Source organism: Sparassis crispa (genome assembly GCF_003851025.1).
Source record: "Sparassis crispa DNA, contig_000000F, whole genome shotgun sequence".
NCBI lineage: Eukaryota > Fungi > Basidiomycota > Agaricomycetes > Polyporales > Sparassidaceae > Sparassis > Sparassis crispa.
The window spans coordinates 1,598,772-1,617,942 of record NW_020939747.1 but is presented as its reverse complement, the minus strand read 5'-3'; the positions used below and the strand labels follow the sequence as shown (position 1 = coordinate 1,617,942).

The window sequence follows — 19,171 nt, the reverse complement described above, 5'->3', positions numbered from 1 at the left end:
GGCCGACTGCAATGGCTCATGACTATAGTGTTCTTCGGGAGAGATCTGCATCCCGACATGGTGCTCTCAGTAACCACAGGTGCATCCTTGGATTGCGTCCGCTAGTTACTCGCTAGTAAACTTCCAGTTTCTAGTCCTTTCCGCGATTCCCAATTGGTTTACACGCTCGGCGAGCACACGGATAATGCGCCAGCCGTCCGCCCTTTCTCCCTCGGTTCCGCGTTGGCAAAGTGTATACACCTCGTGTCGTACTTCTCACCGCTGATCGGTGGTGTTGTCGACCTCCATGCCGAGGCCCGCGCTCTCTCCTACGAGGATTCGTCGTTCGCGTCTCTGGTGGGACAGTTGTGGCGTGGTGATTGGGCTGAAAGTCGCGATGCCACTCCGTTCGACATTCGAAGCCGCGGACGAACGGGAGGGAAACTTTGAAGGCGTGATAAATGCGCACACATACTACCGCAGCTACGCCGTGAACACGATTAGTCTTTAAGCGTGTCTGTAAGGTTCTCCTTAGCCAGTATGAGTCTTCACAGGTGGAAAAGAGGAGCGCGACATCGTCGTCCTCGATCATTCCTGCCTTGCTCCGCCTCGTCTCCGCTGCTCTCTTTTATTAACCGTCCAAAGCCATGCAGTCGCCCAACTTCCGGACCATCCAGCCACCTCCCTCTTTCTCCAGGTGCCATGAAACCAAGAAGCAAATCAGTCAGAGCATCAGAGCATCCAGATGACGCCGAGCATGCCATCCGTCCCAGGCTTCTTGATTCGCAAACCGAGAGTACGGTATATCGGGCGAACGACGGCGTAGTCTCGCTCTTCTCGCAGTGGCATCCCTTCCGGTGCAGGTATGACGTATCTTGAATCTTCTTCTCACATCCTCATATATTGGTATGTTGCAGCGCGACGCGGTGTAGACACTTTTCTGCAGAGAGCAAGACGGATATAGCCGCACTCGGCGCGGAGAAGTATCGAGGGAACGGCGCACCTGAGAGCGGGATCTGGCACGTCCATCATATCGACGACGCTCATCATCTCTCCTTGGTTCCGCTGTGGCTAGGCACAGCGCGCCAGAAGCTGTTCTGGAGAGACGTAGGACTGTGGCTTTCAGCTATTGATAGGGAGACGGAGGTACGACGCTAGCAGCTGTAGCAGTGCTTGTGGCCGGCCACAGACGTAGATACCGCATACTTTGCCTCGGGTGATTGGAAGCAGCAAGCACGTACCATGAGGTAGACGAGCGTTGCAACAGCAGAAGAGAAGGTGTCCTTACAGATGATGCGGTCCTGCATAGAATACATAGGTACAACGCGGAGCCAGGAAGTAGATACATTGCAGTCCGCAAAGAGACAAGTCCAAAGTCAGAGCCAATGTCCAGGCTGATGGGTGTAGTCGTCAAAAAACGGATATGCGTCGTGAGTAGGTCGGGTATCGGATGTATACAGGATAAGGCGAAGAGTGTACAGTGCAGCACTGCTGCGTCAGATCGGGGTATTCATAGGAGAACGAAGATATAGAGAGGTCATAAGGCATGTGTAATTATCATTACGTCGTCGACATTAGATATCGCAAACTAAGATTCTGACTGGAGAAGCTGCCTGTCAGCACACAGCAAACTCTCAGAGCCGCAAAACGTACGGGTACATGTAAGTAAGGTTATGGTTTCTTGCCAGTGAACCAAGACAGGCCGACGCTGCCTACTCCACTGATGTATACCCGTGCTTGGAGGCGGCACACCTGAGGAACGACAAGCAACATTGGTGAGATTGCGACGATAAAAAAGAAGATCGCATGGCGTACAGTGTCAGCCACCTCCGCCTTCCGAAAGTCAATGTAGAGATCACCGCTTGGTGCCCTCGTAATAGAGTTGAGTTCCCCGAAGGACTGCAAAGGCGATGAGCGGACAGAATCTCTGAAGGTAACTACACCACGATACTAACCTCGCACCACTTCTTCACGGCTTCGAAGCGGGACTCGTCATTGAGCGGAATCCCGCTTACGATAAGCTTCCTCTTCTTCCTCGACTTCGGCGTTCCCAGGATTCCAGGGACAGATCCATGGGACGCCATGCTCCCAATGGGCATCTTCAGCGAGAGCGGAATGCGGACGGTGCTGTGCTTATCCTTATCCTGCGCGAGGACCTTGGTGGAGTCAGGCGGGTCGTTCAGGTGCGTCGCGTCGACGGGCAGAGACCAGAGGGATGATGCGGAGTTTAGGAAGACGGAGGGCGGGTGTCCACGGACCGAGCCCAAGTCCCACTTGCGCGGGGTGGTGGGCGTGTCGAGCGAGGTCCGAGTCTGGGTCGTTGTGGACGACTGCGTGACCGAGGACGAGGTGCTCGGGCGCGGTGGATACGCGTCGCTGGCCCTCTCTGTATCTGAAGGGCTAGCGAAGTGCCCCATCACCGCTCTTCGCTTCATCTTCCACGGGGGTTGCTGCCGCGGGGGGGTATCCAGAGAGAATACACGAGGCTGAGAGTATGTAGTAGATATACTTGAACCGGGGGCGTGTCGATTGCTGGGATCCTGGCGTGAGAGTGCTGAGGACGCCGGACTGTGCACCCGAGGAACATCAGGCACGGAATTCAGGTGCCGACGAGAACCAAAGGGCAATTGGAGACCGCGTAGCGGGGATGTGGGGCGTGACGCGTTCGGTATCTGACGAGCAGGCGAGCCCTTCGGTGGTGTCGAAGGTTCATTTCCAGGAGGAAACGAGGATGACTGGAAGGAGTCACGCGCGTATTAGACGCGTCGAAGTCACATGCTGGTTGGTACGCACCTTCGCGTCGGACACGCGTTTGGCCATTTTTGTCGCAGGTTGGTCAAGGAAGCCGTCGCCTCCCGTGGACGACTTGTCATCCTGGATGAGAAGCGAGGGCACGCTGAGGTGAGGATACGCGAGGTAGGGATGGCACACGGTGGGCACGCCCCCTAGTTCCTCCTCCTCAACGTCTGAGGTGATGGTGTGCTGCTCCTCGACCCATCGCTCGATGCGACTGGACCTGCGATGGAGATGTGTCTTGAAAGCGCGAATGGTGGAGGGATCGTGACCCATGTTGGTACTGGGCTTAGTATCCGTAAGAGGCTTGGAGGGGGACGATAGGTGAGCTGAAAATCGCTGTGAGTTATATGGTCAGGTCTCCACTGTTCGGACGCCACATACGTTGAAGGGTAGTATTCATTCTGTCAATGTAACGCACGGTAGAATTAGATTAGGTATTGGGATCGCTATTGAGTTGTTATCTTCGTCGGTCGCGTGGAAGGTCGTGGAGTTCGTCGTTCGGGTCGTGTTGATAGTTGACAAGTCGTGATGTTCAGTGCATTCTCTACTGAGGACGGACTGCGACGGATGTTGAGGTGAAAAGCAAGGAAGACGGGGGGAAGGAAGCGTGTGTAGGAGAGGGGGTGAGGCAGAAAAGCGGGCCTGCTGTTGGCAGGATGAACTAGAAGAACATGTGCGAGCATGGCGCGACGGCCGTTGGGTCAATTTGACGTACCGCCTGAAACGTGTTCAGCCAGATCTCTTTGCACAGCTCGCTGGCGCTCCTGTTTATCCCCCTGACATCGATAGCCGTATCTTCGAGTCGTGTTTTCCGCGAATGGGTGTATGTGGGTGCGTAATGATATCTACCAGCCCACGTACATTGCACCAAGGTTCGCAGCTTCGAACAGACAGAAGGACGGACTGGTGACTGCGATTCCGGCACACGCTACACGAGCAGTGGTGGTTCACCGCCTCGTTTTCACTAACAAAATGCTGCAAGTGAAACTGAAAATAGATACGATATCCTCCGTGCTATCATGGCGTTCCGCTCGGGCAACGTTCCGATGCACATGATCATGTCGATGGTCTGCTCTCCGAGACAGCTCATTCATTTCAATCAGATCCTTGCGTGTACGCCTTTGATGTAATGGAATGCCGAGTGTATTATCGATTGCCTCACGTTCCTTGCAGTAGATGTCGGTATTCGTGCAGGGACCAGAACGACTTTCTCCCCGGTACGCACGTACGCGCTTCCATTCTTCTCGGGTGGAAGCAGGTACACGTACGAATACGCATTTGGAGTAAGTTTCGAAGAGGAAATGGTGTTCCATCTATGATTCTGCAACAGCATGTCAGCACATGCCTGTCGTAGAGCACTGCATGACCTACAACCGAATTCAAACGGAACAGAATAGGCTATCCGGTACATTAAACAAGGACTCAGTTGCCTTGAAATACATGTGATGACGTGGGCTGGCGTAAGGATACATTTCATTTGCTGTAAATTCTGATCGCCATGAGTCAGCTTTTTCTTGCCGCTGACGATGGAGAAGCGGAACTTACCGTACACGACGCAATGGAAGCTAGCTATGAATATCGATGACACCCATGTCCCCTGCGTATTCTTCATTTGAAAATGTTTGTAAGATTTTGTCTGTGATGGCCTTGAACAGCGGCGCCGTAGACGTTTTCTGGTAGCGATACAACAGCTCAAATGATTGATGGCTGCCTGAATCTGCGATATCCTCCGCAGATGCTGTGTCCTCAGTTTGCGTGGCATCCAGTAGAGAGACGAGCTCGGTGTCAACGGGCAGACTACCGAGGAAGGTTAAGCCCTCGCGCCTTGCCATCTCCTTCCCCCCTCCTGTGGAGAAGACGTTGCTGATCTCGCCACAGCATGGGCAGACGTATCCACTCATGTTCTCAATGAGCCCGAGTAGAGGTATAGAAGTAGTGCGAGTGAAGGAGAGACACTTCATAGCATCCAGTAGGGCGACGGCCTGGGGCGTCGTTACGATAACGGCCGATATCCGAGAGTGCACAGGGGCCATGTGTTCCACGAGCGACAGATGCTCGTCAGAGGTGCCTGCACACGAACGTAAGAGCGGCCAAGCACAGACAGACGGACCACGCACCAGGCGGTGTGTCGATGACGAGATAATCGAGGTCTCCCCACCGCACGTCGCTCAGAAACTGCCTGATCATCGCGTTCTTCTTCGGGCCCCTCCACACTACCGAGTCCTCCTTGCGCTTCAGCAGGAAGCCCACGCTCATGCACGCGAGCCGCGCCGCGCTCCCATCCGCGTAGACGGGCACCCACCCGTCGCTGCTCTGATGCACCGGGTGCCCGTCGAGCCCCAGCATGCGCGGAATAGAGGGCCCCGTGAGGTCGACGTCGAGTACGCCGACGCGCGCGGTGGGTGAGGACGCGCGGAGGGAGAGCGCGAGCTGCGTCGAGACGGAAGACTTGCCGACACCGCCTTTGCCCGAGCAGACGATGATGATGTGCTTGACGTGGCGGAGCCGTCGGGCGACGGGAGTGTCCTCGACAGCGGCCATGGCGAGCGGGAGGGTGTATGGTAGATTTCTCAGTCATCTTCCTCTGCGATCGCGTATGTCATGGAGATCATCCGTTTATGGAAGGTGTAGTAGTCAGACCAATTTATTTTATTTTATTTATTTATTGGCGAAGCTACCATTATAAGTAGACTGCCGCACGACCAAGGTGTGTGCGGCTGGCTGCTGGCGAAGCACAAGTAGACAAACGAACCTTGGTAATAACGAGTAGTACAACGGGAAAATGGCAGCGATAATGATACATCGACGTCCCAGCAACTATCCAGGACTAGAACAAAGCAGATGTCACACTCGGAACAACTCTGGTTTCATATTCCTGCGCAAGGCGACCGACAGTCAGAACAATTTAGCGAGAACTAGGAAGAAGGCTGACATTTTACAGAGTCGTGCCATAAGGCCACCGAGCTGGATGAGAGTGCCCACGCCCTCCAAGATACGCATGTGTGTCCATCCAACCTCCTAGTCACAAATTAATATGGTGCAGGTAGGTCAGAGATCAATGGGACTACCTTGATATACTCCAGCTTCGTATATTCGGGTATCCTGTCCGCGAACATCAGTGATGGTTCTAGCTGCGGTCAAAGTGCGACCTACTCGTCGAAGGTCTTCACCACCCTGAATATTGTGACAACAATGTCCACGGCGCTATACCCTTGATCCCACAGCTCATGCAGTTTCTCCATGGCGCCGTCTATGTTGCCCTTTAGACACGCCCGTATGATTGCCTGCACGACAATTGGGTGGGGCTGGTCGCAGACTTTGAAGACGTTGTCGCCGGATACGAAACCGAAGCCAGAATACGTCGATTGCAGGTTGTTAATTGCCTGACGCATATCACCCTCTGCCGTGAAAATGAGAGCTGTGAGGCCATCGTCATTATACTTGACCTAAAGCGGTAGCAAAAATCAGACACTGCAGTCTATACGCCTCAGCAAAGACACATACTTTCTCCATCTCACAAATTTCGAGGAGACGCTTCAGGATCTCCGTATCGCGCAGCTTCCCGTATCGCAAGATCGCACATCGACTTTGTATGGGCTCTATAATCTTATTTGACATGTTGCATGCCAATGCGAACCGCGTAGTGTTCGCGAAAATCTCCATAGTACGGCGCAGTGCCTGCTGTGCCCCCGGTGTCATGCTGCAACGAGGTCAGTCCATCCAATGTTAATAGCAACGGGTAGGGGAGTACCTGTCTGCTTCATCGAGAATGACAATTTTGTGCCTCCCTGGCGGAAGCGTGACTTTCTTCTGCGCAAAGCCCTTGATTTTGTTCCGAACGACGTCAATACCTCTATGACCGTGGTCGTAAGTCTTGTGGCACCAAGCAAAGCAAGCAACGCACCTCTCGTCCGACGCATTCAACTCCAAAACACCTTCTTTGTACGCATCGCCTAGCAACTGATGTGCCAAACAGTGTATGCTTGTAGTTTTTCCTATACCTGGCATTCCCTACAAGGCAACCGAACTGAGCCACATGGCAAGAAGGTCACGAAGGAACATACAGATATAATGATGTGTGGACAGTTGCCGTCTCGAGCTATAACTTTCAAGCGTTCTATCGTATCCGAATTGCCAACTACGTCGTCTAGCACTTTTGGTCTGTACTTCTCTACCCTGAACGCAGACGTCAGACGGCTTTACAGAAGACCAGATGAGTCATACGCGCCATGGCAGTTCATATGGAAGATCTGAAGAGTTTCCGTTGGCCGGAGCTTTGCCTTTAGCAGACGACGAGGCCATGGACTCTGGAGGCGGGATGAGGTGGTGGACAAGGAACGCGTCGCATGTGACAGGACGCGCCGGAAGGCGCGTGACCGTCACGCTCAACCCTTGACCGGAGACTGTCACGCTGACTGCGATGCCTCGACTCCCTACAGTTCTTTGTCAACTTGCTGCGAGGCGATTCTGTGAGTCTCAGACGTCCTTTCTATGTATTATTACATTAAAATTGGCTTGAGGCGTCAGAGTTCGCGCCTTCGCTTCCAAGGCAGACCCGCAAATAACAACCGAGCTGCCCAAAGCTCGTCTGGATTACCGACACATATCCGAGAATGCCGTCTACAAGTCACACAATGCGTTCAATCGCAAGTCGTTACTCCCTGTTGGAGCCTTACAAACTATAGCCCGACTCTACGGGGAGCAGAGACAGCTGGGGTCGCAGCTGGGCAAAAAAAAACATGTCCGCAATGCGATTGGCGAGCGTGTACGTACCAGTTCACACGACCCTCAGCTAAAGCAGGCCGTGCTCGATGAGGCGAAGTCTTTGAAGGCGGAGATCGCAGAGATCGAAGACAAGTTGTCGGAAGTCGAAGACGAGCTGTACCGGCTTGCCTTGGCTATTCCTAACGATACTCACCCAGAATCACCAATCGGCCCAGAGTCTGCAGCTGCGGTTCTGTCGGTATATGGCCCGGATCCACTGCCTGCTTCTCCTTCCAGAGACCACGTCGCTATCTGCCGTGCCCTTGATCTCATCGACCTTGAGGCAGCTGCTACTGTGACAGGTTGGTCGTGGTACTACCTCAAGAACGAAGGGGCGCTTTTGGAGATCGCATTGATCAATTACGCTCTCAGTCTTGCCATGAAGCACGGGTTTACTCCCGTTACCACGCCAGACGCGGTGCGCGCCGACATCGCATACCGCTGCGGATTCCAGCCGCGTGACCCAGACATCAACCCGCCCGTCTCGCAAATGTATCATATCACCAACAGCCTCGTCGCCCCGTCTGCCGCTGGAGAAGTCACGCAGCCTCGTCCAGGCCTCGTACTTGCAGGCACAGCAGAGATACCCCTCGCTGGCATGTTCGCCAACAAAATTCTTTCTCCGCGAGAGTTACCTATCAAGGTTGTCGGTCTTGGTCATGCATTCCGTGCAGAGGCTGGTGCTCGTGGGGCCGACACAAGAGGGCTCTACCGCGTCCATCAATTCACAAAGTTGGAACTGTTCGCGGTCACAGAGGCAAGTGAGAGTGACGACATGATGGAGGTTATGAAGCGCCTTCAAACTGAGATATGCAAGAATTTAGGTTTCCCGTACAGGCGAGTCCTCAAGTCAACGCAATCAGCTCAAGTAGAATCTGACATTTGGCCAGAGTTCTCGACATGCCCACCGAAGAACTCGGTGCTAGTGCGTACCGGAAGTACGACATTGAAGCCTGGATGCCTGGCCGTGGCAGCTGGGGAGAGATATCTTCCACATCAAATTGTACCGACTACCAGGCCCGCCGTCTGCACATCCGCCATCGGAAACCCGTTCCAGCGGGCAATCCAGCTGTAGCACAGTCCACCGACTCTCCCACACCTTCAGATACTGCTGGATTACCGTTCGCTCATACGCTAAACGGTACAGCCGCTGCCGTTCCCCGACTTATCGTCGCGTTGGTGGAGAATGGGGCACGGTTTAACGAATCCGGAACTGCAATTGGAATCGACCTGCCACGTTGTCTGCAGCCGTTCTGGGTGGTAGGAAGCCAGAGGGACATCATACGATGGGTTTGACAGCAGCTTCGGTTTCGTGTCATGTTAGTAGCACCTCTATTCCACCGGATTGCAGTATGGAGCGACCGACTCAGGCCGTGTCCTGAATAGGCTGCGTTTCCATTTGTCTTGGTTTCACCAAGCTCTGAACGATCGTGATTTGACAAATGAACGTGCGATGTTACACTGAAATGTTCTCGTATAAAGCCGGAATGCCTATAGGAGTCGCGACTACCTCGACGGCGCAAATCCGCGGGAGACGGTATCAAATTCTCCTCCTGACTTGTATCAGCTGGGACTTCTAAGCTTCTTGGTTGCACCCCATTTCGTAGCAGATGACTTCAGCCTGGTCCAGGTGGCACGAGGAGCCTCCAGCCTGGATGAGTACTCTTCCGAGTGCATGGCTACGGTTCAACCAGCTGTTTTCCACCGCGAACTGTCGTCACTTTCTCCTATGTGTGCGGCCATAAAGGGGTCTTTCGTGTTGCATCATTCCCTTCAGTCGGTTCCCGATCGTTCGAACGAGCTCGAGACATGACGCATTAGATCACCTCTGGCCGCCTGCACTCCACGGTTGACGAGGACCCTCTCATATATAAGACCTGGTGGAGTCAACCGGAACCCAGCTCATCTGAAGTACCTACCTACCACTCACATACTCTCATATCACCAAAATGTCTCTTACTCGCTGGTTCAACGAGCCTTTCTATGGTATGTCGGACTTTGATCGTATGTTCGATGATGCCTTCACTCGCCGCGCCACGGACCTCGGCAGCCTTCGAGAGCACGGTGGTGCGCGCGGCCTAATGCCGAGGTGCGTGATTTGTTCTTTCTACAACGTTCCGCCTTCTGATCGTACACGCGTAGGATGGACCTCCATGAGGACACCAAGAGTAACGTCGTCACCGCTTCATTCGAGTTGCCCGGTTTGAAGAAGGAAGACGTCGACATCGACGTGCAGAACAACGTCTTGACGGTCTCCGGCGAGTCTAAGATGTCTAGCGAGCACGAGGAGAGCGGATACACCATCCATGAGCGCCGCTCGGGCAAATTCACGCGGGCGGTCTCCCTCCCGCACGGCGTGAAGGTGAGTGATACGTTCTTGTCCAACTCCTTGAAGGCTAACACACATCTGAATAGCCGAACGACATCAAAGCGCACATGGAGAATGGCGTCTTGACGGTCTCCTACCCCAAGGTGACCCCGGAGGCAAGTGTAAAGAAGATCGCCATTTCTTAAGGGTTGTGTCGAGTCGCAGGATGTATCTTCGAGCGGTGTAAGATACTTAGTGTACGATAACTTGTCGAGCGATTCTGAAGCAAAATTGATTCAAGTCCTCTGGCCTTTGTCTGTCTGAGACTGCATGGATCATTTCGACGATATACCTGAGTCGTTTACGGCTTCAAAGCTTCAAGACCCGCTCTCGTCCGATGACGAGGACGAGAGGGCGTAAGCGGGGAGCACAGATTGGCCGCCGGCGGTGGAGGCGATAAGAGCTGATAAGATTACACGGCGCATCATGGCTTGATTCTCCACTCCCACTGCTACCTCAACATTAATGTCTGCCATGCAGCTCGCGAAACAAGCGTATACCGCCTTCAATCGCGAGAAACCGCACGTATGTTCCTCGCATCGTCAGCGGAAGTGATCTCAATACCCAATCTTGTAGTCTTCCATCACCGAATGGATCGAGATCCTGACGACAACTGAGTATGAAGACGAAGCTTACGATGGGTATGTATCTGCATTGAGTCACTGACCCTGTATACCATACTCACATTACTCCGAGTTCCCTAGGATTCCAGAGGTCGTCGACTCCATTAACATTCAGGCTACAGGGTGAGTTTCGTTTTATCCGCAGCACACACCGCTAATCGTTTGGCGGATAGTCCTGCGGAGGCATCCAGAGCTATTAGGAAGAAGCTCAAGCACGGAAATGCTCATCAGCAATACCGTGCACTGGTTGTGAGCACACTTTCTCTTTTCCTACGACCCTCGGAATTATAACCTTCCCGATCGACTAGATTCTGAGAGCGATCGTCGAAAATGGCGGCCACAAGTTTCAGAGTAAGTTCTTCGCACGCTGAATCGGCTTACCGGGTGATAACAGAAGCCAACTGCTACTCCAGCTTCGTTCGCCGACTCACAACTTACCGACGCCATAAGGACTATAGTGTCCGATGCTTCCACCGACCCCAAAGTGAAGAAGAAAGTCATCTCTGTCCTCTCTTCATGGCATTCCCAATTCAAGGATGACCCCGACATGCAGCTCGTCGCCGGCCTTGCTAGGCAATGCAGAATACCCGATGTGCAGCGCGAGGCGCATCGAATTCAGGCGCACAAGCAGGCAATGGAGACGGAAACGGAGGAGAGAAAGAAAAGAGAAGAAGAGAAACAGCAGAAAGAGGAGGAGAAGCGGAAGGCGAAGGAGAAGGCGAAGAAGGAGCGGGAACGAAAGGAGGAGGAGGAGAAGCGAAAGAAGGCTGTTCGCAGCAAGGTCAAGAGAAAGGCTTTCGATTTTGAACAGGTCAGACATATCTAAATTCATTTGTGAAACGTATTACTGAACGGCGCATGTAGGAGAAGCCCCAGATTCTGATTGCCATCGCGAATGCATCGCAAGCCTCCAATAATCTTGTCAATGCTATCACTGTGCGCTCATATTACCACACGTGATTTATATCCTCACTTTGTCGTAGCTCGTCGACACTGCGCATGACAGTCTTCAACGCAACGAGCGTGTACAAGATTGCCTCGGTAAGGCCAAGCTGGCAAGGAAGCAAATCGTGAGATATATTCAGGTGACGTCGGCTTTGAAATTCATTCACGGTACCGTACGTTAAAATCCATTTCGCACTCTAGCTCGTGGAGAACGAGGACGTAATAGGCACACTCATCGAGTCCAATGACCGCATCATCGCTGCTTTGGAAAGTTATGACAGGGTTCGTGCCGGTCATGTTTCCTTATTCTTGCTGTAGACTTACTGCTACCGTGCAGCTCTCCAAGCCTAACATTACCGAGACGGACGTGAAGGATGTTCAGGAAGGTCTTGCTGCTGCCAAGCTCAATGACTCCGAACTCGGAAAGCTTCAGGAGAAGCAACGTGCGGCGGTACAACGATCCCTTGAACGCGCTGGTTCGTCTGCCCAGTTATACGAGAAAGATAGGGATACAGGCACTGCAGAATACGTGCATCCTGACTTACAGGATCTGAATTTCGGGCTACTAGGTGCAGAGGAGAAGTGCGTATGCTGCACGGACTGCTGATATCATTGTCACCGTTGACACTCTTGATGCATAGAAATCTACCCCCACCATTGCAGCCATCTGCCCCACGTTCTTATGACGACGACAAGTGGCGCCGAGGTTCCCTCTCAGATTTCAGCGACTATCAGTCGTCCGACGAGGAGGCCCACGAACGTAATGCTGCCTCCGGTTCTACTTCACCTCGTGGGTATGTCGACGTGTCGGACGACGAAGATGTGGACGTGCGGCGCGATCCGCACAAGGGATTGCTCGAGGAGGACCCCTTTGCAGATCCCTTTGTCGACCAAGATGATCCGGGTACCCCGGAACTCCCCAGTGTTGGCAGGCGCGAAGTGGTGTGGTGAAAGGACGACGACCAAGTTTTCGACGGATGTAAGACTTCTTTGAATTAGTGTAAGAATACCTCCACAGTGCTAGACAAAGACTAGTAAACTTCCGGAGTGCTATCACCCTGTATTCCCATGACAATTCATATGTAATGCTCCTGTCTGGATACTACAGACGCTAAGTTAATCCAAGGGATGCGACAAGTACTTGTGCCCCACTGACCAAGCCTGAGCCATACAGTATCCAGACGATTCCACATGCTTCATTATTCCGAACCTGTAGAATACAACAACCTCGAGTAACCTTGGCCTACATCCTGAACGTCAGACCACAGAAAACACTTTTTACTCCACCGTGATCTTCCGACGTTCCGCCTCGGGCGTAGTAGTTGGATAAGTAACTGTTAGTACACCGTCTTGCATCGACGCCTTGATATTCTGGGTCTGTAGAAAGCTAATCAGTCAAAGCTGTCAGCTGCGGAACTACCAGAGCTACACACCTGTATGCCCCGTGGCAGAGAAAGAGACCGCGAGAACTTGCCATATCGGCGCTCGCAAACGGAATATCCACCTTCTTCACGCTCTGAAGATAATCTGGGCTCTCCAGAGACAGTCAGCATGTTATTCTGCACGCTGATGTCCACGTCCTCTTTCTTGAGGCCGGGCAGTTCGAACGTCACGGTGACAGTGTTAGCTCGAGTGTCCTCATGCAAGTCCATTCTAAAAACACTATATGTCAATATCACTCAATGGTACAGAATTCCTTGATTGGAAGATGCTCGCCTTGGCTTGAGGGACCTCGAAGCTGCCACCTCACCAGTCTGTGGAGACCGAGTGCGGGTGGTAAAAGAGTCATCAAACAGATGTTCTAAATCTATAAGAGAGTAGAAAGGCTCGTTCAAGAGATGAGTGAGCGACATTGCCAGACAGCAGATGATGTTCTGATTGTGCTTCGGTGTATTTGAGGAATCTGAAGATACGGTGCTCGAACACAGTTAAATACACAACAATGGAACACTCTCCCATGCTGTAGAAACCTCTGCATCTTACCAGGCGTTTCTAGCACTTTCGTATTGATGAAGGTTGTACTGCTGATTAGCGTCATTCGAACAAACGAGAAAGGCACCGAATGATGGCAGGCGTTGAGTTCCTCTTACGGGAAAAACCAAATAAGAATCAACATGATCGATGATCACGATCCAGTGCGCGCTGAGTCAGCAACGTCATTTGACTCTTGTGACTGGCTCCATTAAGGTGCATAGAATGATCCAGTTCCGTGTCCCAGAAGCTGCGGGAAACCTTTCGTCTTGGAATGACAACATCGCTGCCAGCCTGGCCTGACCAAGGATGTCTCGAAGCTTCCGTCCTAACAGTATATAAGGACCAGAGCGTAACACCTTTTCCCGTTTTTCAAAACAAGAAACACAAACAAACAAAACTCATTACTCATGTCTCTTTCTCGATTCCTTTACGAACCATTCTACTCCCTCGCCGACTTTGATCGTCTGTTCGACGAGGCTTTTACCACTCGAACGCAGGCTCCAGAGGCGGGAGCAGTCGTAAGACCTCTTCGGCCAAGGTCAGTGTGCTTCGATGGTGTTTTGCCGATGAACCTATGCTGATGACAGCTGTCGTACAGGATGGACTTGCATGAGGATGCAAAGGCGAACACTGTGACAGCGACATTCGAGCTGCCTGGTCTCAAAAAGGGTGACGTCGACATCAGCGTGCAGAACAATGTTCTGACCGTCTCCGGAGAGTCGAAGTCGTCCTCTGAGCGCGAGGAAGGCGGATATGCCATTCGCGAACGCCGTTATGGGAAGTTCTCCCGGGCTGTTACTCTTCCTCAGGGCACGAAGGTGGGTTTACTTGTCAGGTCTTTGCCGAATTGTACGTGTACTGATTGTTCTACCAGAGTGACCAAATCAAGGCGGCTATGAATGACGGTGTCCTTTCCGTCACATACCCGAAGACGACAACTGAGCAGGCGCAGCAGAAGATCACTGTTGCGTAAGACTCCTTTCCACACTCATTTCCTCCATTTTACTACTATCTCTGTATGTTTAGCAACGGCGTCAGATAGTGTACCATACATATATACCTTAGGCCTGTAAATATCTCCATGTGACATAGGAATTCGTCGGTTCTTTGTAAATACTTTACGTCACTTATACCAAGTTTTATGGATATCGATATCAGTGCTACTACATGGTGAGGTGTGACTTCCTACTCTCCCGACTGCGAGCAGAGAATATACGGCATCTGAACATGGTATAGTGGATAATCATTTCTTTCGTTCGACTCTCCACTTGTAAACTCGAGGTTTCCATGTTTTCTCATCCACTTTTTTTTGAGGCCTGCCGATATCGACTTCGTCGTCTTCATCGGCATCGCTATCCCCTCCAACTCTCTCTACCCCACTGAGCTTCCTCGCACCTCCTTTCCCCATCAACAAACGCTGCATCTCTAACTCCCTCTCCGCGTAGCGTAGCTGCCTGTCTCGAACCAGTCGAGCTGAAAGTTCTTTGAGCAGTCGCATGCGATGTTGCTGGCAATGATTTCATAGTCATTGAGTCGAAACATCAGCAGCGGTAGATCAACATGAGACGCACGTTAGCCGCTTCTTGTCTTTCTTTCTCATCCACCTCGCCACTGAGCGCATTATCTTCCGAAGACGACTTTGACCGTGGCTTCTTAGACTTATTTGTTACCTCCGGTATTTTCCACCCTAGATCCACCACATCTTTTTGGGTCTCGTCCGTAGCATTATTATCCTGGGGGAGGGATGCTTGTCTGCTTGCATCCGCGTATTGACGCGCTGTACCATATGCGAAATAAATATCTGAGAATCTAGAATGAGGAACAGATACTTACCTTCTGCTTCATCTTCTGCAAAAACGACGTGATTCGCCGTGCCGCTGCGAGACTTTCGTTGCCGCCTAGTGGAGGGCGCAGCAATGATACCTGCTTCCCTCAGGACGTCCATCTCTTCTCCACTCAACTGGTCATCGCTACCAGATGCATTCGACTTGATCAATTCTGCCAAAACACTCAGCTGGCTTTTCAACTTGTCTATTTTCTGCACGAGGCATCAGTCCCATAGGCAAAGGGATCCGCGAGAGCATTTAATACCTTAAGCCCGGCCGTCCTCATGGTACGGAGGTAATTCTCATCTTGGGTTTTGAGCACCTTCACAATGTCGACCGGGAGTACTTGATTTCCCCTCTCCTGGACGTGCACACCGCGCTTTTGCAAGTAAATATCCCATGTAAGCTCGTTCTTCGTTCGTGCAGCCGAAGCGACTCACGTCGGTCTTCTGCCGAGTCATAGCAAAGTAGAACTCATCCTTATTCCTGTCCGCCGCCTTTCTCTTGAGCAGGTTGAGCCTATCCTGCTTGGAGTGATAGTCGCGAGCCCGCAAGACATAGTCCTTGTGCTTCTCGAGGATACCGAACCGGGCACGGTGGGAGAGCTGGGAGCGCTCCTTGTGGTTCCGGCGATGTATAGAGTTCCTAAGGGATGACATGGCTGGCAGAAGGACGATATTCGCTGAGAATGTGCTCGTAAGTTTTGGATGCCGGTAGAGACTGGTAGAGAGTGAAGCTTTGGAGCTTTGAGCGCCCGTTCAGATCTCAGATCTCATTGCATCTACGCGTCGAGTCTGTCTGGCAATCTGTGAGAAAGAATATATTTTCCACAGCGCATCCATACAAATTAGAAAGAGACTGAAGGAACCAGTGATTATCACTGGACTATGTGCATACATACAAGCTGTCCACACCATCAATGAGAAACGTAAGATGAACACGCTAACAGCAGCCTACGTCCCCACTTGACCTGGATCTAACCCATTCACTGCAATGCCATCCATCCCATCCAACGGACCCGCCGAAGCCATCCCAACAACAGGACTCTCGAGGTATAAGCGGATGAGCACGCTCTCCAGAGCTGCTATGGATGGAGAGGGATATTCAAACGTCCGTGCGTGCTCCCTGATGCTTCCAAAAAGCACACTCATACGGTCCCATCGATCCTGCGACAAGTCCATCGATGCCTGTAAAGGTTGGACTTGAGGAAGCGGGGCGAGCATAGAGATAGCGGACTGGAATGTCTGCGGTGCGCCTTGCGCTGGTGGTCGCAATGGTAATTGTGATTGAGAGGGGGCGGATAAGGGGCCCGCAATAGCGGTGGCGGTACCAGGGGAGATAGCAGACATAGGGCTGGTAGAAGATGCGTTGCTGTCATCAGCGGTACCGTTGCGCGCCCTCGTGGTGTGCGCGTTTTGCTCTGCTTGTGCCTTCCGTCCACGCTTAGTGAATGGAAAGTTGCCTAGTCCGATCTCATGAGAGTGCTCCGAAACATCTGGCATGAAAAGTCAGAACTTGCCAACGGATTCTATAAGACACTGTACTGACAGCATGCACGGATCTCCTCCGTATCGAAGTATGTTTTAAAGCTGATCGAAGCAGGACATCCTACTCCGTCAAGCTACCTTAGACATTCACTCAGTTCACTCAGTACACAAACCTTGCACACCCATGGATGGAGCATTCGCGCAGAGACATGACGCACCTTACGACTCGGCACCTTCCTCACTCTGTCCGGGAACTTCTTCACATACTTCTTCCTCCCGCTCCGCGAATGACGCGCACACACAAGCTTTGTGTGGTCCTTGAAGCGGGGTGGGACAGCCTTGGAACCGTGCGTGTCACCCTTCACAAATTCGATCATCTTCTCCTCCTCCTCGTGAGCCCGCCATTCTTGAAACGCTGCCATCGACTCAAACCGGAGAGTGTACCCATCATCAGCATCGCCGGAACCGTATGGCCCCTTCTTTTGTAGATCTGCTTGTGCCTGGAGGTTCGTTTCGTCGGGGCGGGCTCCGAATGTCTGCACGAGGGAGGACGGGCCAGCAGGGATGTTGGCAACGTTGACACCGACTGGCTGCGGCTGTGGTGCTAGTGGTTGCAGGCGAAAATGCTGGAAACTCATAACTGCAGCACCGAAAGGGACCGGTCGTCGACGAACAGGCTAGTACATAAAGTCACACGTGTCACGTCACGGTCAACCAATAGTTAGCGAATTGTTAGTAGATGGTTAGTACATGGGATGCCAAGGTTCCGTATGAATAGCAAGTGTCCGTGTCCGTTATGGTTTAAACAATGCTCCACACACCGAACAGCACGCTCAGCAGTATGGTGAACGATCCGCCTAGATGACCCCAGGTCACCACGACACCACCGACTGCACCGCTAGAGCTGCTCGAACTGCTCGAGCTGGTAATCGGCGTAGCGACTGGGGAACTCGGAGTATACGTAACACTGTTGGCAGTTGCTGCCACTTGAAAGACAGAGCCATTGCCATACTCGTAGAACTATAATACATGGCCGCTCAGCTCTTACTAGCCATCGAACACGCAATCCAACTCACGTCTACGAGCATGAAGTTGGGGTTTCTGCCATATTCCGAGGCACAAGTCTGAACTTGCTGACCAAGAGAGCCTACACCGCTGACACCATTCGTCACGTTCGCCGCAGCCTTGTTTGGCACTGGAATTGCTGCTATGGATTCCTCATCGAGGAAATGGTTGATCAGATACATTTGCGTGCTTGAATCACCATTCGTGCGATTGACATTGCAGTCGAAGGTGGTCGTGGTTACGTCGTAAGCAGTCTCCCAGATGTTGGTAAACTCTGGACAGACCACGATGTCAACCACCAGAGCTGAGGATGAACAATTTACACCGCACCATCGATGAGGTACGGAACGGTCTGATAATCGGCTTCCGTCGTTAAAAATACCACGAGAGGCTTTCCTGAATTTATGAGTGTCTCTAATGTTGGCCAGCCGCTTGCTGGTAGGGAAGCGCTCGGGGGTGCGTACGCCATTGAAGCAAGGCCGACGGATTGGAATACGGTGTCATAATCTGACGGTGGGATATTATCGGAATTCACGATAAGTAGAGAAACCACTGCAGATATCAATTAGCAAACGTAAGAGGGACTATGGACTAGGCAACTTACCATTGTCGGGGTTAGAGTCCATCCAAGTCTTGACTGAAAGGCAATTGTAGGATAAATAGAGTTGGTAGATCGCGACACGCGTATTGCTTACCACTGGTTAGATAGCTTTTCAAGGTACCACCATCGAAGAGGAGCTGACGAAGTACAATTGATTTCACTACCCGCATCGGATGAAACGACTCTACTCTTACACAAGACGTATGGCATAGCTCGATTGTACCACTGGAGTTATGAGCTTGCATCTGCAGCATTCGGATGCCGTCGTCCAACTGTTGTGTGGCTAGGCGACATTGCTTTTGTGAACACGAGCAGCGCAAGCATCTCAACAAAACCGACCATTATAATCTTGATTCGCAGCGACTGTAAAATGTTCGTCAAAAGATATGCAATAAATATGTAATAATCAACTCACGGCTCGAGGCGGACACGGCGTAGGAATCATGAGCACCAACGAAGGTGACATTGCCAAAGGACCGTCCGCACAGCTGGTATATACAAGTCGATTTGTGAAGCACACAAGGGTTCAATCGTGTCTGACAACCTTACCTCGGCATGCCCATTGCATGTCGTTGCTTGCCGCCTAACGGACGAAGCATGCGTACCAACGGACAGGGAAAGCAGCGGGAAAATGAGTTGCGCCAGGCATCTCACAGAGACGAGCATTATTAGAGTTAAATGATAGCTAGTGTGCTCGGATCGAGAGTAAGACAACGAGCGCTGTAAAACGGACGAGAGAGGGT

At 52.1% G+C, this 19,171-nt stretch overlaps 10 protein-coding genes across 10 annotated transcripts; 4 read left to right on the top strand and 6 right to left on the bottom strand.

Moving 5' to 3' along the window:
- Window positions 1-1,650: 1,650 nt before the first annotated feature.
- On the bottom strand, window positions 1,651-3,175 carry SCP_0105550 (hypothetical protein; the record flags this gene model as incomplete). The annotated part of the gene is made up of 5 exons (XM_027752786.1): window positions 1,651-1,731; window positions 1,795-1,878; window positions 1,935-2,714; window positions 2,773-3,101; window positions 3,157-3,175. The coding sequence occupies 5 exons, from the start codon at window positions 3,173-3,175 to the stop codon at window positions 1,651-1,653; spliced, it is 1,293 nt and encodes a 430-aa protein (XP_027608587.1).
- Window positions 3,176-4,340: 1,165 nt separating this feature from the next.
- SCP_0105540 (Cytosolic Fe-S cluster assembly factor CFD1) lies at window positions 4,341-5,316 on the bottom strand (the record flags this gene model as incomplete). Its single annotated transcript, XM_027752785.1, has 2 exons — window positions 4,341-4,843; window positions 4,893-5,316. 2 exons carry the CDS (start codon window positions 5,314-5,316, stop codon window positions 4,341-4,343), a joined length of 927 nt encoding a protein of 308 aa, XP_027608586.1.
- A 303-nt stretch (window positions 5,317-5,619) lies between these two features.
- Window positions 5,620-7,016, bottom strand: SCP_0105530 (Replication factor C subunit 4; the record flags this gene model as incomplete). Its single annotated transcript, XM_027752784.1, has 9 exons — window positions 5,620-5,650; window positions 5,708-5,793; window positions 5,844-5,877; window positions 5,929-6,221; window positions 6,280-6,475; window positions 6,527-6,628; window positions 6,680-6,786; window positions 6,840-6,951; window positions 7,000-7,016. The coding sequence occupies 9 exons, from the start codon at window positions 7,014-7,016 to the stop codon at window positions 5,620-5,622; spliced, it is 978 nt and encodes a 325-aa protein (XP_027608585.1).
- Window positions 7,017-7,195: 179 nt separating this feature from the next.
- Window positions 7,196-8,835, top strand: SCP_0105520 (Serine--tRNA ligase, mitochondrial; the record flags this gene model as incomplete). The annotated part of the gene is made up of 3 exons (XM_027752783.1): window positions 7,196-7,244; window positions 7,296-8,376; window positions 8,430-8,835. The coding sequence occupies 3 exons, from the start codon at window positions 7,196-7,198 to the stop codon at window positions 8,833-8,835; spliced, it is 1,536 nt and encodes a 511-aa protein (XP_027608584.1).
- Window positions 8,836-9,488: 653 nt separating this feature from the next.
- Window positions 9,489-10,053, top strand: SCP_0105510 (Heat shock protein; the record flags this gene model as incomplete). The annotated part of the gene is made up of 3 exons (XM_027752782.1): window positions 9,489-9,628; window positions 9,682-9,901; window positions 9,955-10,053. 3 exons carry the CDS (start codon window positions 9,489-9,491, stop codon window positions 10,051-10,053), a joined length of 459 nt encoding a protein of 152 aa, XP_027608583.1.
- A 328-nt stretch (window positions 10,054-10,381) lies between these two features.
- On the top strand, window positions 10,382-12,426 carry SCP_0105500 (hypothetical protein; the record flags this gene model as incomplete). Its single annotated transcript, XM_027752781.1, has 11 exons — window positions 10,382-10,432; window positions 10,484-10,548; window positions 10,612-10,653; window positions 10,704-10,779; window positions 10,839-10,881; window positions 10,944-11,341; window positions 11,395-11,466; window positions 11,514-11,615; window positions 11,677-11,757; window positions 11,813-12,057; window positions 12,117-12,426. 11 exons carry the CDS (start codon window positions 10,382-10,384, stop codon window positions 12,424-12,426), a joined length of 1,485 nt encoding a protein of 494 aa, XP_027608582.1.
- Window positions 12,427-12,753: 327 nt separating this feature from the next.
- On the bottom strand, window positions 12,754-13,328 carry SCP_0105490 (Heat shock protein; the record flags this gene model as incomplete). Its single annotated transcript, XM_027752780.1, has 3 exons — window positions 12,754-12,852; window positions 12,909-13,128; window positions 13,192-13,328. The coding sequence occupies 3 exons, from the start codon at window positions 13,326-13,328 to the stop codon at window positions 12,754-12,756; spliced, it is 456 nt and encodes a 151-aa protein (XP_027608581.1).
- Window positions 13,329-13,856: 528 nt separating this feature from the next.
- SCP_0105480 (Heat shock protein) lies at window positions 13,857-14,422 on the top strand (the record flags this gene model as incomplete). The annotated part of the gene is made up of 3 exons (XM_027752779.1): window positions 13,857-13,987; window positions 14,048-14,267; window positions 14,324-14,422. 3 exons carry the CDS (start codon window positions 13,857-13,859, stop codon window positions 14,420-14,422), a joined length of 450 nt encoding a protein of 149 aa, XP_027608580.1.
- Window positions 14,423-14,874: 452 nt separating this feature from the next.
- On the bottom strand, window positions 14,875-17,400 carry SCP_0105470 (hypothetical protein; the record flags this gene model as incomplete). The annotated part of the gene is made up of 8 exons (XM_027752778.1): window positions 14,875-14,922; window positions 15,021-15,226; window positions 15,283-15,487; window positions 15,541-15,654; window positions 15,716-15,920; window positions 16,257-16,770; window positions 16,824-16,896; window positions 16,981-17,400. The coding sequence occupies 8 exons, from the start codon at window positions 17,398-17,400 to the stop codon at window positions 14,875-14,877; spliced, it is 1,785 nt and encodes a 594-aa protein (XP_027608579.1).
- A 163-nt stretch (window positions 17,401-17,563) lies between these two features.
- On the bottom strand, window positions 17,564-19,094 carry SCP_0105460 (Uncharacterized secreted; the record flags this gene model as incomplete). Its single annotated transcript, XM_027752777.1, has 9 exons — window positions 17,564-17,782; window positions 17,839-18,101; window positions 18,158-18,379; window positions 18,432-18,464; window positions 18,523-18,565; window positions 18,623-18,711; window positions 18,768-18,791; window positions 18,844-18,916; window positions 18,978-19,094. 9 exons carry the CDS (start codon window positions 19,092-19,094, stop codon window positions 17,564-17,566), a joined length of 1,083 nt encoding a protein of 360 aa, XP_027608578.1.
- Between the last annotated feature and the right edge of the window lie 77 nt (window positions 19,095-19,171).